The sequence below is a fragment of the Lycium barbarum genome, chromosome 5 (genome assembly GCF_019175385.1).
Source record: "Lycium barbarum isolate Lr01 chromosome 5, ASM1917538v2, whole genome shotgun sequence".
Taxonomy (NCBI): Eukaryota; Viridiplantae; Streptophyta; class Magnoliopsida; order Solanales; family Solanaceae; genus Lycium; species Lycium barbarum.
Window position 1 is genome coordinate 71,175,832 of NC_083341.1, and position 16,740 is coordinate 71,192,571.

The 16,740-nt window shown below is 37.4% G+C and overlaps 1 protein-coding gene across 1 annotated transcript; it reads right to left on the bottom strand.

Moving 5' to 3' along the window:
- Window positions 1-11,342: 11,342 nt before the first annotated feature.
- LOC132640930 (sodium/pyruvate cotransporter BASS2, chloroplastic) lies at window positions 11,343-16,473 on the bottom strand. The gene is made up of 13 exons (XM_060357738.1): window positions 16,312-16,473; window positions 16,038-16,149; window positions 15,820-15,934; window positions 15,689-15,730; window positions 15,505-15,618; window positions 15,370-15,432; window positions 14,770-14,897; window positions 13,525-13,606; window positions 13,152-13,203; window positions 12,916-13,013; window positions 12,664-12,822; window positions 11,961-12,050; window positions 11,343-11,839 (listed from the first exon to the last, which is right to left on the bottom strand). Exons 1-13 carry the CDS (start codon window positions 16,409-16,411, stop codon window positions 11,762-11,764), a joined length of 1,233 nt encoding a protein of 410 aa, XP_060213721.1. The 5' UTR covers window positions 16,412-16,473; the 3' UTR covers window positions 11,343-11,761.
- Between the last annotated feature and the right edge of the window lie 267 nt (window positions 16,474-16,740).

Genomic DNA, 16,740 nt, shown 5'->3' on the forward strand with positions numbered 1-16,740 from the left:
AAACTGCTCTGATACCACTTGTCACGCCCCAAACCGATGAGCCGTGACAGGAGTCTGACCTCTAGCGACCAAACACCCCTAAACACTTATATGAACCACACTGAACAACAATAACCTATATAATGCAACAAACTAATCTCATAAAGAGGAAACGTCCGAACTCTGTACAATATGCGTATACATATAAACATAACATGCGGAAGAACAGTGCAAGCCAGCTAGGCTGCCATATATACTGTGCACAAAAGAATATAAGCCGACAACCCTACATCGTCTAACTACTGCATACAACTGTCTAAAGACCTCTATTGGAATAAAGTTGTAGAAAAGACGGGACAGGGCCCCATTGTACCCATCTATATACATCTCAAAAGAATGGCCTACCAAAATAGACTGCAACTCCGGATCGAATGGAGTGCACTGATCGCTGCTAGATAAGGGCCCCACTAAGCCGGACCACCTCCCTATCTACCTGTACCTGCGGGAATGAACGCAACCCCCCCGAGCAACGGGGAGTCAGTACGGATAATGTACTAAATATGTAAGGCATAAAGACAACATGTATATATGTAGAAAAATCATGAATAAAATCTGAACACATAAGCTGAAATGACTATCTGCATGAATTTGTATGAACTAGTATATGTCTGCCTCTGACTAAATCTATATATCAAAAAACATAGGCATGCATATATATATATATCTAGGAGGTACACACCTCATTGTCACATCACAGGCCACACATTCACCCCCTGTCAAGTGTGCCTTTCTCATGTATATACTCCAACATCATAGGCCACTCATGGACCAATCATAGGCCACACCTTCACCCCCTGTCAAGTTTGCCTTTCACATATACAACGTAATATCATAGGTCACACCTCCACCCCCTGTGAACTGTGCCTCTCACTCATTACCCTGAGAACTGGAAGTGAATGCGTAATACAAGTAAAACTGAACGACAGAATTCTCAAACAAATAAAATGATAGTTTGTCTCTCATGGGCCTTACTGAACTCATACTACTAGGATAGGAAATCGTAAGATCTGTATATGGGGAAAATACAATAGCCGGGGTACGGGAACATCAAACTGTATTTCTCTTAGAACTTATAACAATAGAGTAATACGGAAACTCTCTTACTCGTTTTTCGGTTCATATCATAGGATCATGCGAAAAAAGAAGGAATAACCTTAACATACCTTGACGTATATCAAATCGCCCAACTTCTACTTCTTGAACTTGTAAATCTACAATTAAGATAACATAAGCCTTAATTAGGCTACTTGCTTTGCTTACTAATCATTCCTAAGCACGTATAAAGCTTAGCAAATTATAGACGACCATCTCCTTTATAAGCTTACAATGATAACGCCTATGTATATCCAAATACACGTAACTCCATCCCTAATCATTTCTTTAAAATATCCTCATGCCACTACCTTACCCTTTATCAATCTATCACTTCCACAAATACCCTTTCTTTACCTAAAATCACTAAAGTTCTTGATAGCAACTCAAATACAAGGGTAGGAATCATTTACATACCTTGAGGGGTCAAGAATCCCAAGAATCACCTTAACTTCAACTCCCTAAGCTTCCCATTCTTGGAGAAACCCTAGAAACAACCTTCTTCTTCACAAGCTCGGGTTTACGGGGTCCGGGTCTTGTCAAATCTTCACTACTATGCCAAAAATGTTGGGAGAGCAAAATATTAGGGTTTTCTGATCTGGGAAAGAGAGAAATAAGACATAAGTTCGTGGACTGTGTATTTATACTCGGAGAATTAAATGCTTCACTGGTCCGGTTCGACGAGCGGGTCGATGACCCGTCGACGTGTTGACGGTCCATCGACGTGCTCATCGACCTGCGCCTGCAGAATGCAAGGATGCATAACCCTGTCAATGCCGCGCAATGACGGCCCGTCGACAGGTTTGACGACCCGTCGAACTTGACAGGTGTCTGCAGAATTTTTTTTCTAATTCAGTTCTGGTCGCGTCGATTCGATTCGTTCAACTTCTAATCCTGTAAATCACCAGGAATACCTGCTAGTACCATTGCACACGGGGTAGGACACTTTCTATCTCCAAAACTCGGGCTCGGGTCTCAATTCCCAAGGCATACCCAACTAGGAAATCTAAGTTCTACCACTACGAAGACGAGGGAGGGGTGTAACAATTTACCAAGAATCAAGAGAATCAAGTGTGGAGAGGCTCTCTAGGGTTTGTAGAATTCAAGATTTCTTTAGGTAGTGAAGTTGGAGTTCCATTCAAGTGAGATACTTTGATCCAAAATTCATCCCTAAACAATAAAAGGTGATTTTTACATCTATTTCATGTTAGTAAGAGTATTTGGTTGTGGAGTAACTTGAATGATGGAAGGAAGAAGAATATGAAGCTCAAACATGGATTTAATGATATTCTTGAATAGTAACTTGACTTGAGTCATAGTTCTTGATATGCCATGAGTATAGTCTTGTTGTAAATGACACTAATAATGTTGAGGAAGTATTATATGAAAGGGGATATGATACTTAATTTGAAAGGGAGTCTTGAGAATTAAACAAAGCTTAATTTGAAGAAATCTATTGATTATGATATTATGGGTGTTGTTGTCAATGTTTGGGAGTTGTTTAGTATATGGAGAAGGTTGACGAAACAAAGGAAATACTGCTAAATTTTCATTAGCTCTTAGTTGCATTAGTTTAGACTTAATCATGTTTTAAATGATCTAATTTAGTACGAATTCTCTTGAACGTAGAGTTGCGAGCTTGGAAGGAGAACGTTTAGTCATCAAGAAGACGTAAAGGTATGTTAAGGCTAGTCCTCTTTCTTTCAAAGGCATGACTCCTATATTATGATTTCCTCTCTATATTTCCATGACCTTCTTACATTCCAAAGTTGAAAGTCTAAGATTATTAAGAGCCCCTTATGAGCTAGAGACAAGATATGTTCTGTGATAATGATGATGATGATCCTATTTTTTAGAGATTCCGAAGCTTATGAGATGATGCTATTATGAGTTGACAATCTTATTTCATGAATTCATTGATGTTATTTCTTGTTGTAGTCTCACCTCATGATATTAGTTCCTTAAAGGTGAGACAATGTGATAATGAATGTTCCATACTACAATCGGAGGTCACCGACCTTACGTAACTCCGATATGATTGTAGCTTATTTTGTCTCACATGCATGCTTATTTTTATATATGATTATACCGGGCCTAGTTGGCCGGGCAGACACTACTACGCTGGGCATAAGTAGGCGACTTACGGATGATGATAATTACATCGAGCTAAATTGGCCGGGCAGTCACCACTAGTGGGCGGCGTGAGATGACTATCCCGGACGTGGTTTAGAATTGTCCGCAGTGGTTCATGCGTTAAAGATATGGAAACATTATTTATATGGTGTCCATGTGGATATTTATATAGATCATAAGAGTCTACAGTATATCTTCAAGCAGAAAGACCTGAATTTACGGCAACGACGCTGGTTGGAATTGCTAAAAGATTAAGATGTTGATATCTTGTATCACCCCGGAGAGGCAAATGTTGTAGCTGATGCTCTTAGCCGCAGATCTATGGGAAGTTTGTGTGATGTACGACCTGAGAGGAGATAAATGACTCGTGAGCTCCAGCAGTTAGCTAGCCTAGGAGTTTGAGTAGTGGACTCAGGTAGCAGGAGGACTACTATCCAGAATTCAGCAGCCTCATCGCTGTGGCAGAAGTGAAAGAGCAACAATATGAAGATCCCATGCTAATGCATTATAGAGATACACTCCCTCAAAAAAAAAGGAGTAATCATTTGATATCACAGGAGACGGAGTTCTCCGATGCCGAGGCAGAGTATGTGTTCCTGATGTGGCAGGATTACGCCACCAGATATTGAGGGAAGCTTACTGTTCCCGTTATTCTGTTCACCCCGGAGCGACGAAAATGTATCATGACCTTAAGTCAATATATTGGTGGAATGGAATGACGAAAGATATAGCGGAATTTGTAGCTCAATGTCCCAATTGTCAACAAGTGAAAATTGAGCACCAAAAGCCTGGTGGATTGTTGCAAGCTATAGAAATCCCAACTTGGAAGTGGGAATTGATTAACATGGACTTCATTACAGGCTTACCCCGTTCTCGCCGTAAGTATGACTCCATATGGGTGATTGTGGATAGACTCACCAAGTCAGCTCATTTCTTACCAGTCAGGACGACGCATATGGCAGAAGATTATGCAAAGTTTTATCTTAAAGAGATAGTAAGACTCCATGGTGTTCCAGTATCTATTATCTCAGACAGAGGAACTCAGTTTACAGCCAATTTTTGGAAGTCTTTCCAAGAGGGATTAGGGACCCAAGTGAGCCTTAGCACGGCATTTCACCCGCAGACCGATGGACAAGCTGAGCGCACCATTCAGACTCTTGAAGATATGTTACGGGCATGTATGATAGATTTCGGAGGTAATTGGGATGATCATTTGCCACTCATTGAATTTGCTTACAATAACAGTTATCATTCTAGCATTCAGATGGCACCGTACGAAGCTTTGTATGGGAGAAAGTGTAGATCCCCGATTGGGTGGTTCGAAATAGGAGAGACTAGATTGATAGGGCCAGACTTGGTCCAGCAAGCCATAGAGAAAGTCAAGCTCATACAGGATCGGTTGTTAGCAGCCCAAAGTCGTCAAAAGTCCTATGCGGATAATCGTCGAAGAGACTTAGAGTTCCAAGTGAAAGATTGGGTATTCTTGAAAGTGTCACCGATGAAGGGTGTAATGATATTTGGCAAAAAGGGGAAGCTTAGTCCCCGATACATTGGACCTTATGAGATTGTGCGAAAGATAGGCAAAGTGGCCTATGAGCTGGACCTACCTCCGGATTTGGAATCAGTCCATCCAGTTTTCCATGTCTCGATGCTTCGAAAATGTGTTGGAGATCCTACTACGATCGTGCCAATAAGTGATGTGCAAGTGACAGAAAAGTTGAATTATGAAGAAGTGCCCATTGCCATACTAGATAGGCAAGTACGGAGGCTTAGAAACAAAGAGGTGGCCTCAGTTAAGGTTCTATGGAGGAGCAGTAAATGAGAAGAAATGACATGAGAAGCGGAAGAGAGTATGCGATCCAGATACTCGCATTCATTCCAACCCCCAAAAGAGATTCAAGATGAAACGCTAACGACATAAGGTATATATACTTACTTTTCATGCTTTTGGTCGTGTGTGGCCATAGATATGTTGATATTGTGATGTAGCCCTGTGAGGTGATGATATTATGGGTTGATGTGACAGGATGGTAATGCCATATTATAGGGGAGACTCTGGCGAAATTTTTATAGAATCCCCGAAGACCTTAACATTCGAGGACGAATGTTCTTAAGAGGGGGAGAATATTACACCTCGGAAATTTCTCCGTGAGCGTACAATGAATAGACCAACGAAGAGTATGAGTGTACGGTGTTTACTAAGAAGGGGATGACTACTTATGAGTTTTGAAAATGCGAAAGTTGCAGATTTGCACTTCGGCCCAGTTAGTCGTAAAATAGAATACGACCCGTAAAGTGGTTTACGGACCGTAAACTTCTATCGTCTTTCAACATTCCAAAACTTCAACTTTCTGCCAAATGTCTAAATGGTTAAATACGACTCAGAATACGGACCGTAAATCGAAATACAGCTCGTAAACTGTGACCGTAAACCACCATGACCTCCAGCAAACCTTTCTGGTTCTGTTATACTTAAATGCGGTCGTGAAAGACGGACCGTAAACCAGAATACGGCCCGTAAACTGGGTTTACGGCCACTGTGCACTTTCGACGACTGTTCACTTCAGATCAGATTTTGGGTTATTAAAAAGGGGACCAAGTTTATTATTTCATTTCATTTCACTTCTACATGACACCCCTTCTCTCTAAAACATATCTCTACATAAATTCCACAAGAATTCAAGGATATTTGGTGATCAACAACATAAACTAAGTGAATCAAGTATAAGAAAACCCATTAAGGATCATATAAGTCAAGAAATCTCATTGGAGATAAACTAGGGTTTTGCTCAAGTGGAGTATTATCAACCAAGGCTTGTTCCTACGACATCTAAGGTAAGATTTATGATGTTTCTATGTTGTTTAAGGTATTTAAGAGTTGAAATACTTGGATTGTAGAGAGGTATGGCAAAATGGGTCATGAATGTGGAATAGTGCCATCTTGAGAAATAGTTTGAATTGAGTTATGAGTCTTGATGTATTGTGATGTAAATGTGTTATAAATGATGTTGAGAACATGAGATGATAAATGTACGTGAATGGACATAGTTGTGTGTTATAGCCATGGATATGAGCAATTGAAAGTAAGTCTAGAAATGTGGATGAATAATGATTATTGTTATGGTATTGTGAATGCATTATTGACGTTTAGGAGTTGATATACGCTATGGAGGAATGTCGTATAAATAAAGAGAGGCTGTCCGATTTTCTCTAGTTTTGGTCAGATATGCTAGCTATCGATTCTAATGATAGTATGACTTTAATGAAGGTAGAAACGCTAGCATTAGAGGTGAACGCGCAAGTGTAAAATAGTGAACGGAAAAGGTATGTAAGGCTAACCCTTCTTTCATAAGGCATGGTTCTTTGGCCAAATATCTAACTCTTCTATGAGACCATGATGTCCTTCAAATGACTTGATCTCCCGAGCTAGTAAGCTCATGATTTTTATACGCCACGATTGTACTAAATCCCTCGTATGACGAGTAAGCCGATAAAGATAAATGTGATGAATGACGATGATAGTATAATGATGTTGGTGACGATGATGATAATGATGTAAATAGTAAAGATGCTTATGAGCTATTATGTATATGTGTCTATGTACGACTATTATGGAACCCCGAGCTTATGAGGCCGGGTAAGATATGTAAATAAGTTTGTATATGATTACGTAATGCGCGCACACCTCTGCAGATGGTACGGATAACCCTGACGCCTTGGTAGGGCCAGGTATGAGTAACCTTGAGCCTTGGTTGGCCAAGTATGTGTGAAACACCGATCCTGCATGGTCGGGTATGCTATGTAAATACTAAGTATATGATATGATTATGTATATGATATGGTTACGAGTATGAATACGAATATGATACGATATGAATGTGAATAAAGGTATGTATACTAATACGAGTACAAATACGGAACGGAAAGATCCTATGCACGGCAAGTAAGTGCCTATGACGATGATATTACTATCTCCGATCTTGTGCTATTTCTCATGTTGCTTATTATGCTTCTATATTGATATTGATCATGCTTTACATACTCAGTACATTCTTCGTACTGACGTCCTTTTATTTGTGGACGCTGCGTCATGCCCGCAGGTGCACAGGGAGACAGGCTCGATCCATAGCGGTATTCTCAGAGACTACCTAGCAGAGCTCCATTTCATTCGGAGTCATAGCTTTTGGGTACTTATTCTTTTGTGTATATAATTATGGGCATAGCGGGGTCCTGTCCCACTTATGTGATATGTTATACTCTTCTTAGAGGCTCGTAGACATGTGAATATAGTTAGATGTGTCTGGCCTTGTTTGCCTATATTTTGTATATTATTTTGATAGCCTTGACGGCTCATGTACATTGACGTGGTATAGATGCCAACCATGATATGAAAGCATTGTCGCCCAATGGGACTAGTATGATGAACGGATAGAATTATGCCTTTGATTATGTGGCTCACCTAGAGGTAAGTGTAAGCCAAGGGGTGCCCGGGTGGGCTAGCACCGGGCGCTCGTCGCGGCCCTCTAGACGGGTCATGACACGTCTGCAGATAACCTAATGGTGAGACTTGGAATCGTTGTCTGAATAGGGACATCCTGCACCTCATGTACAAGTTGTCCTGCTCTAGCTCATCCAGCTATTGTACTAGATGGTTTAAAACAATTATGCAAGTTTCAAATCATGATTTTAGAAAAGCAAATAATCGTAGGTTGAAGTCTCACTTGCCTCGAAACAAGCAAACTTCCGAGACCCAGAATACCAAATCACCTCTAATACGACCTACAATGGCCTCAATCTACACAAAATATCAATTAACAATGTCAATTACACGAGTTGGAATCCTCATATTTTTAGGTCACACCTTGGTCACAGTCAATAGAAAATCAATTAAAAAGTCAACTACAGTGAAACTAACCAAACCCCAAAATAAATTATAAAACCAAATTACTCATAAGCTCACAATTCCATATTTACAACCAAGTTTCAATCTTGCTCCTGTTTACGTCATATTTTAGAAATTGGGTCAAACTACACAATTTAATCACTTAGTTCTCATGATTAAAATCAAATCATAATTGAATATAATCATCCAAGGTTTAAAGCATTAGTTGTACCACAATGATATGGGTTGTATCAATCCAAAAGCAAACACCCCCCCCACCCCCCCCCCCCCCCCCCCCCGCCTTCCACAAACTCACTTTCTCCCAAAATTTCCAAAACTGGCATTTAAAGCATTATTGTATGCTCTTCTATCAGGCGCCCATCGCCAATGTATAAAAAGCATTGCTATTGCAACACTCGGTAGGCTGGACCATCATCACATTTGTGGACCAGGCATTGCACTTACCGTGTCGCAAATGCTGACTACCCTTTGCATTTTCGTTCCCCTAGTAGCACAGCCCCTTCGCATAAGCAGTCGACTATAGCATTTGCGGCTGGACCTGTACCAGATTTTAGAAACATTCAAATTGAGTTCCAACAGTGTCGAAACACACACCCCGCCTACCCCGAGCACTCAGGTTCGGACCCCGACACCTTGACAAGTCCCAAGTTTGTTTACTATATTATATAAAGGTCAATCCAACTTTTTGTAGTACTTAGTTGGGGACTTTAGTTAAATTACAACTAAGCCTTACCAACTAAGAGGTTCCTTCTTCCAAATTTGCTCTCATATTGGTCTTTTATTACTTCATTACTATATTATATGAGGGTCAATCCAACTTTTTTGTAGTACTTAGTTGGAGACTTTAGTTACATTACAACTAAGCCTTACCAACTAAGAAGTTCCTTCTTCCAAATTTGCCCCCATATTGGTCTTTTATTACTTCATTACTATATTATATGAGGGTCAATCCAACTTTTTTGTAGTACTTAGTTGGAGACTTTAGTTACATTACAACTAAGCCTTACCAACTAAGAGGTTCCTTCTTCCAAATTTGCCCCCATATTTGTCTTTTATTACTTCATCTATTATAAGGTGTTATGTAAAGACTAAGTAATTTCAAGTTTTTTTGGTAATACAAAATCCCTTAGACTAATTTTTTTGAAGATGATGTAACATGTACTTTAACTTTTTCATATGCCACATTTTTACTCCTATATTTCTTTATTACTTAGGATGCCACACTCAATTTTGATAAATTTAGAAATTTCAAGCTCCTCTTGAAACACTTATAAGAAATTGTGAACTGTGATGATGTCAATTAAAAAAAAACGTCAGTACGTTTAACTTGAATGGGAAAATGCACCACATTTGCAGTTACCTTAATTTTAACATGTATTGCACACAAGAATTGAATTTAATTGTCCAATGCGAAACTTTAAAATTTAACAGATAAAATTGATCTTCGTTTGAATTAGATATTATTAGCTAATTTGTTTATTTTTATCTAAATTATTTGCTAACAATATTGAAATTTGAATCTTTTCATCATCGTTTGTTGGTTTGTACGTTGATTAGCTATATCGTTCATGTTTAACAAAATTAGCTTTTTTCGGATATTATTTGGTATATTCAAATATTTTATTTTTTAAAATGCATGCGTACTTAAATATTACATAGTTTATAAAATGATAACATAATGAACAATGTATGTTGTAGCTTATACTTCATCATCTACAAAAAAAAAAAATAGTGTCAGGCATATTACGCGCAGTGGTGAAGCCGGGATTTTTACTAAGGGGTTTACCTATGAAAAAGTAAGCACACAAAGAAGCCAAAGGGGGTTCAACGTCTAATATATATACATAAAAAATAATTTTAATCAATATAAACAGTGTAATTATCCGCCGAAAGAGGTTCGGATGAACCCTCTTGACCCTTCCTCCCTCTGCCTCTGGTACGCGGTATGAATTCATAAATATATTTCTTAATATAAATTTACACTTTAAAAATTACATAAAAAGAAACTACAATCCAAACTTGATGGAGAGTTAAAAATGTTGAGAACATCTTTGAAAATATGTAGTTAATGAAATAGTTTTTAGATTTTCAAGCAGTAGTAATGTCAAACAACTTGTGATAAAAGGGAGTTAGTTTTTTTTTTTTTTTTTTTGTGATTTTGAGTATCGTTTTTTTTTTTTTAGTTGTGTTTGGGGGGGGGGGGGTAGGGGGTCGTGGAAGGGGGTAAAAAAATGTTAGGCAGTGTTTGTTAGCATAGTGGAACATGGTTAAATGAATCATGCAGCATTGAAGCTTCATTTGTGTTTGAGAAAGTAATCAAAATATACATTTTATAAAATAATGTTCGTCTTAAACTAACAAAAGGAAAAAATGTCATTTTCTCATTACATAACTTTTGAAAGTAAAAGGAAAGTTTAATTATATTGAGAAAAATAAGTAATTTTCTTCATATTTTCAACGTACTTTGTATAGTTTAAATGAATTGACATCTACAGATATTGTAAGGTATACAATTTTATTTAAAAGTTATCTTTGTTTTATAAGTAACATCATCAAAGTCTCAGTAAAGAATAAATGTAACATATAATTGATGTCTCTAGAACCAAACTATTTTTCTTGTTTTTGGAAGAAAACATTATAGTTCATAATGGTGGTTGTTAATCACGCATACGCTATAACTATGTTGGATTTCAAGAAATTATCAAAATCTAAAATTTAAATAAATTTTAACATAGCAAAAAATAAGAGACTTTATGTCATATAGATGTTTGAAGGTAAAAGGAAAGTCTAAAGTAAGGACAAAAGAAATCTATGTTCAATTTTTAAATACTTTTGTTCAATTTAAATATTAAGGGGTTGTTTGGTGTGAAGGATAGGCAAAAATAGTCCCGGAATAAAATTTTAATGTCTCCTTATCCCATGTTTATTTAAAATAAAAATCTGGGATAACTTATCCCGGGATTAGTTATCCCGGGATTGTAGCTTTATTTTATCCCACATTGAGAGTGAAATAACTAATCCGGGAATAACTTATCCCTCGATTAGTTATCCCGGGATAAGTCGTTTCCCAACCAAACGAGCCCCGAGTCTTTTGTTTTTAAAAGTTTGCAAGGGCTGAAAAACTAATTTCGCAATAACTTAATATTAAAAAAAAAGCGAAAAAAATAATTATAAGTAATTACAAATGCAACTTTTAATCTTAATTTTGGGCCCGAACTTAACACGGACCAAGTGCCACTAGTACAAACATACGTAGTCTCAAAACGCTTCTAATCACAATCATGCAGAATCAGGGTCGGGTTGTTACATTGGGGTAAGCATTACAAGCAGCCTTCTAAAACTGGCTTACAATGCCCTGGACTGCTTGCCCAATACAAATTTATTTGAAACATTTTGGAAGGCGCTTTTCTGCTAATGCTTCTAACAAATTAAACTGGAGAACTTTTCTTAGGTCCAAAATTTAGCTTCAATTAAAGAGGCAATCAATAAATGCCAACAACTACCAGCCATGCCTTTGCATGACAGACAAGATTGAGCTTTTAACTTCATCTAACAAACTAATGATGATGTAAAGAAGCAGCAGCAGAGGAGGTTCTACTCCTTAAAATCATCCTTGTCATCAACAGGAATTGGTTGGTTCCTCCAGTACACAGCTAGAGCACTTCCACCAAGCTGTGAAACATGATCACGATGAGAGAAGACAACATCCAAAAGAATAACAATAGCAGTATATTAGACAAGAATTGTTGGGTATATACATGTATATGGAAAATGTATGGGTACAGAGACCTACCGCCATGCAGACAACACTAACAGCAGAAGGTACAGCAACAAGAGGGTTTGTGAAATGCTTCTGGGCAAGTAGAAATCCAAGTGCAGAACTCTGTGCACACGAAAGACAAGAGTTACATTGTTTCCCCTCTAGTTTGCATTGTCTAAGGTTCATCAAAATGTCTTTTGTTAATGTAATTGTAAAACTATTGGATGACCTGGCAAAAAAGATGATGGCCCCTATTATTACTGATATCACAAATTATTATGCATAACTAACAATTTTTGGGAACAATATGCTCACCAAAAATAACAAGCTATAAAAGATGATTAGCATTCTGCAATAAAGTTCATTCAAGTGTCCTTTTCCCCTTCCCCACTAAGAGAAGGAATGATGGTTCTTAAGAAGTAACAGCACTAGAATCTTATATTGCTAACTACCACAAGTTAATGATACTTCAATAGGATAAAGAATTTTCCACCTCTGGAAATAGTGAAATACTAGATAGTGTTTTGCATGATTTATCATTTTCACTATCAGCCACCCATCAGATAATTCTTCTTAATTGTGCTGATGAATGGAGCTCAACCAGAGGAAATGAAGATAGTATGGGAAGTATATGTGGACTTACATGAAGCAAACGAAAAGCAAAGACAAGACAGGTATTAGAATGGCTACAGAGATTTGTTCACTGGTATGCTGAGAAGTACAAAAATATAACTACCTGCATTCCACATTCTATGGAAATGGTTCTGGATGTCGATTCACCAAATGAAAATCTAGAAATCCGGTAACCCAGAAAAAATGCTGCAGCATGCAAGGCCGCCACTGGGAGAAGTAACTGTGCTCCCTGAGTTTTCAGCACATCTGCAACTTGCCCGATCTTCAGAGAAAAAGATATAGAAAGTGAGTTAGCGTAGTATCTGTGAGAGAAAGAGAGAGATCATTAATATGCCTTCAACTTTTTCAAGCTTACCGGACTTGCACAAAGAAGGGTGGTCAAAATAACTCCAATTAGAGGTGTAATGGTGATGATTTTTGAGGTAAACTTAGGAAAGAACTCATTTGATAGAACTGCCATACAAAGTGAACTTGAGTTAATATAGCATATCTTATTTGAAGCTCTATGAAAGCAAGATCAGCATAAATACAGATTTTTTTCGTTGTATTTCTCTATCCAAGAAAAGGTAAAGTATTTAAATATCCAGTTACCTCCAATAATTGTTGGCACAAGCACAACCTGAAAGGTGCTGATAGCAAGACCCTGTAAGGAAAACAGAAGATGATTGACTAGAAGGTCTATCAGCAAACCACAAAACTTAGAATTTTAATCACCTAAGTTAGAGGGCTATGAGCTTCCTTTGGAAGAATCTAACTGTTAAACAGCCATACTTTGATGCGGGTTAAGTGTTACACTTAATTAGCTTGGTGTATGATATTTTTGGTGCTTGTGCAAGGCATAGTTTAGGAATTCTCCAGGGTACAACATACATTAATAAGATAATTTTGATATGTCAAGCAATTCACATGAGAACATTTTGATAAATGAAACAAATATTGAACACATCAGCAAAGGTCAACTTACGGCAGCATCAACTGGGACAAGCTGACCAGCTAGAAGCTTAGTAAGCAGAGGTGTCATCAAAATAGCTCCAACAGTTGAACACCTGCAATGATGCCATAGAAACACTTATGCCCCAAATTCTCTGAAAAAAGGTTCTGGTCATTAGCTTATTTGTTGTCCACAGCTTTCTTGCAAATCCATATTTCTTGTAAAGGTGAACTTAATTTTGCACCGAGCGATAGCATAGGTCTGTTTTCTTCTTAACAGCCATCATCCTGAGGCTTAAAATATATTACCCAGGAAGCTAAAATATAGTGGTTGCAAGTTCACATGCAGTCATTCATTTTCTTCTACAACCTTGTTACAATCGTTGTCTTGCTAAGCATGTGTTGCAGATCTCTATCCTTAAAAGTGAAGAAAGATGTTGGGGAAAAACACTAAGTTTTATGATCGGCTAACAATCATCTGGTCAGGTGTTTATCACAAACATACCGTCTACCTCATGAGCATGCAACTATTCAGGTGCTTACAGTGAATAACCACTTTATTAGCTAAAGAAAGAACCTGAGAGGAGCATAGACCTTTTACATAGTATCTCATTTAATTATAACGGCACAAGGCAGATAATGTTTCTCTCAAGTGTTCAAACAATTGTAACCTAAATTAATGGCTTCCTATCATTAGGAAGGAGAAACCACTCTAAAGCAACAATTAGATATATTCCAGATAAATGAATTTCAGATCAAATTAATTTTACCATGTCGCTTGTATTTTTGAAAAAAAAAATTAGGGTTAATATTAGGTTTAAACTAGGCTCCGCACTTAGCTGCAAATCAGAAAGGTGGATCATCTTTATATAAGAAAATTTAATTTAAATGGAATTTATAAATAATAGTCAAAGTGTAGGTGCACTGTATAGGCTATCACAACTTGGTAACCTTTTAAAGAAAAGTAGTAGCCACCTACACCTTTTCATCTGATCTAAGACAAGGAAATGAACAAGTATTATTGGACTAGTTCACATCAAATCCAACATGAAACTAGGAAAATTTATTTGCAATACAGGATGTAATTTAGCATCTGTTTTTGTAACGGGTAACCATGACTTCTACTAAGCACAGAAAATTGCACTCAATTAGTTATACTTTACTTTTATCTTGGCAATGAGTGCCACTACGTCAACAAAGCATGGCTAGCATGACCATAGCAAAGCTTATTGAGAATAAAAAAGCTTCCCACAGAGTAGATTGAATAATCTCTGCTTACGTAGTCATAAGAACAGAAAGGGCTACATTCCCCTTTGAAATATATGTTGCCACATTAGATGCTTGGCCTCCAGGACAGCATGACACCAAGATAAGACCAGTAGCAAGTGGGGCGGACAACTTCAGAACCTACACATCACACCAATTGGAGGAAGAGAACAAATATTATTAGTAATATCAGAAAGCAGAATCAAGAGTATAGAGCATGTCTTGCTAAGGAACCACAGAAACAACCAGAGAGAAAAATAGCATCAACATGCTCAAACAGTATTGAGTCTGTTGAGGTACATATACTATTGATAAAGTTTCTCTATTTTTAACTATTATGCTTACATCTCAATATCGAGATAATAAGGGTAGCAAAATATTTCTCACAGACCACTCTACCTTTCTAATGCCTTTTTTGGCTCACATAAGACAATCATGGAGCTGATCTTCATTCACTACCCTCGAGTTTAAGATTTCCACTAAGTTAGAATGCAAGTGTACACATTTTGGAAATAACATTCAAGAGAAACATACTATGCCAATTTGCTTACGAGTTCAAACCATCCGTAGACAAAATGAATAACCCCAATGAAGTAATAGAAGAAAAATCTACCATTGCTATGGCGAAACCTAACAATGGTTTAATGAAATACTGAGCCAGAAATCCAACACCAACCTGCAAACAGAGCAACCATTGGTGTCTTGTGTGTGTTTAAAATAATAGTAGGATAATAATAATGCTACTTACAGTCCATGGGTTCCTTAAACATCGTCGAAAGTCCTCAAATGTTAGTGTCAAACCCATTGAAAGCATTAGAAATCCCAAACCCAGAGTGAAGAGGTCTGTTTGCAACCAAGTGACCTGTAACATTCTCAGTTAAGTCATTTCATTTATCATAAATGGAAGTGCAAAGAACAACTACTGAATTTACCGCAGAAGGCTTATAGATGCCAATGATTGTACCCAATATAACCTGCAAATGTTAAGTAGCTGTAAACTTGCAATCTTTCAAAAATGGTGTAATAGTACTATTTATTATAAAATGGAGAAAATTGGATATACCCATAGAGGAAAAAGTGTGGTCAAAGTCTCAATTATTTTCTCATATTGGCTCATTCCACTGCTAGGTAAGTCTCCAGACACATTCGTCGCTGCCTCGCACCATATTTTGGGATTACTAAAGATAGTGACAGCCCAAATAAATTAGATTTTTTTCTAAATCAAGTATAACATAAGATTATTACAGTTGAACTGAGAATGCAGTTGATTCAAACACTTACCGCGATGAAGTGATTCCAATAAATGAGGATTGAACTGGAGAAATTTGGTGTTTATTTTGAATGAACAAATTATATCTTCCAGTCTCATGTCCACCAAATCCACTTCTTATACCTTAAAATGAGGACATTTAACAAAATTCTCTTAGCCAATTGGATCACTCCTAAACAATGGTATCAATACTCAACAGTTGCAAAAATCAAACAGCAGAAAACAGGACAATAAACCAAATTAATCAACAAAACAGCAAAGAAGTAAGAGAAAAGTGGTACATACTCAAATGGGTGGGATTCCTTGTAGGAGAAAACCCATAACTTGGTCTGTGAAGTGACTGCAATTTACAATCTTTTCCAATAAATCTGGAGAGAGAAGCCATTGATTATTAGAGTAAGAGAAGAAAGATAGAGTTGAAAGCAGGGTTTATTCAAGTAGAAGGGATATTATAGGTTTAGCATGGGTTTTGACCTGAAAATTTGAGATGGGGTCCAAGATAGCACATCGTGGAAACCAATGAACCACACAAGATTTCAGGATAATCTAAACATTGACAAATGTTACCATCACATACTGTAGCTTTTTCAAGATCCATCGTAAGTAAATAATACTCTCTCCGTTTTAATTTATGTCAACTTATTTAACTGGACACGACATTTAAAAAAGAGAGAAGACTTTTAAAACTTGTGATTCAAAATAAGTCTTGAATAT

Bases quoted from the DNA above. Each gene is read 5' to 3' on its own strand.
- LOC132640930 (XM_060357738.1), bottom strand. From the start codon at position 16,411: ATGGCTTCTCTCTCCAGATTTATTGGAAAAGATTGTAAATTGCAGTCA. The intron at 15,619-15,688 runs GTAAATTCAGTA...AGAATGTTACAG, and splicing joins GCATCTATAAGCCTTCTGCG to GTCACTTGGTTGCAAACAGA. The intron at 12,823-12,915 runs GTAAGCTTGAAA...TTTTCTCTGAAG, and splicing joins CCCTTCTTTGTGCAAGTCCG to ATCGGGCAAGTTGCAGATGT.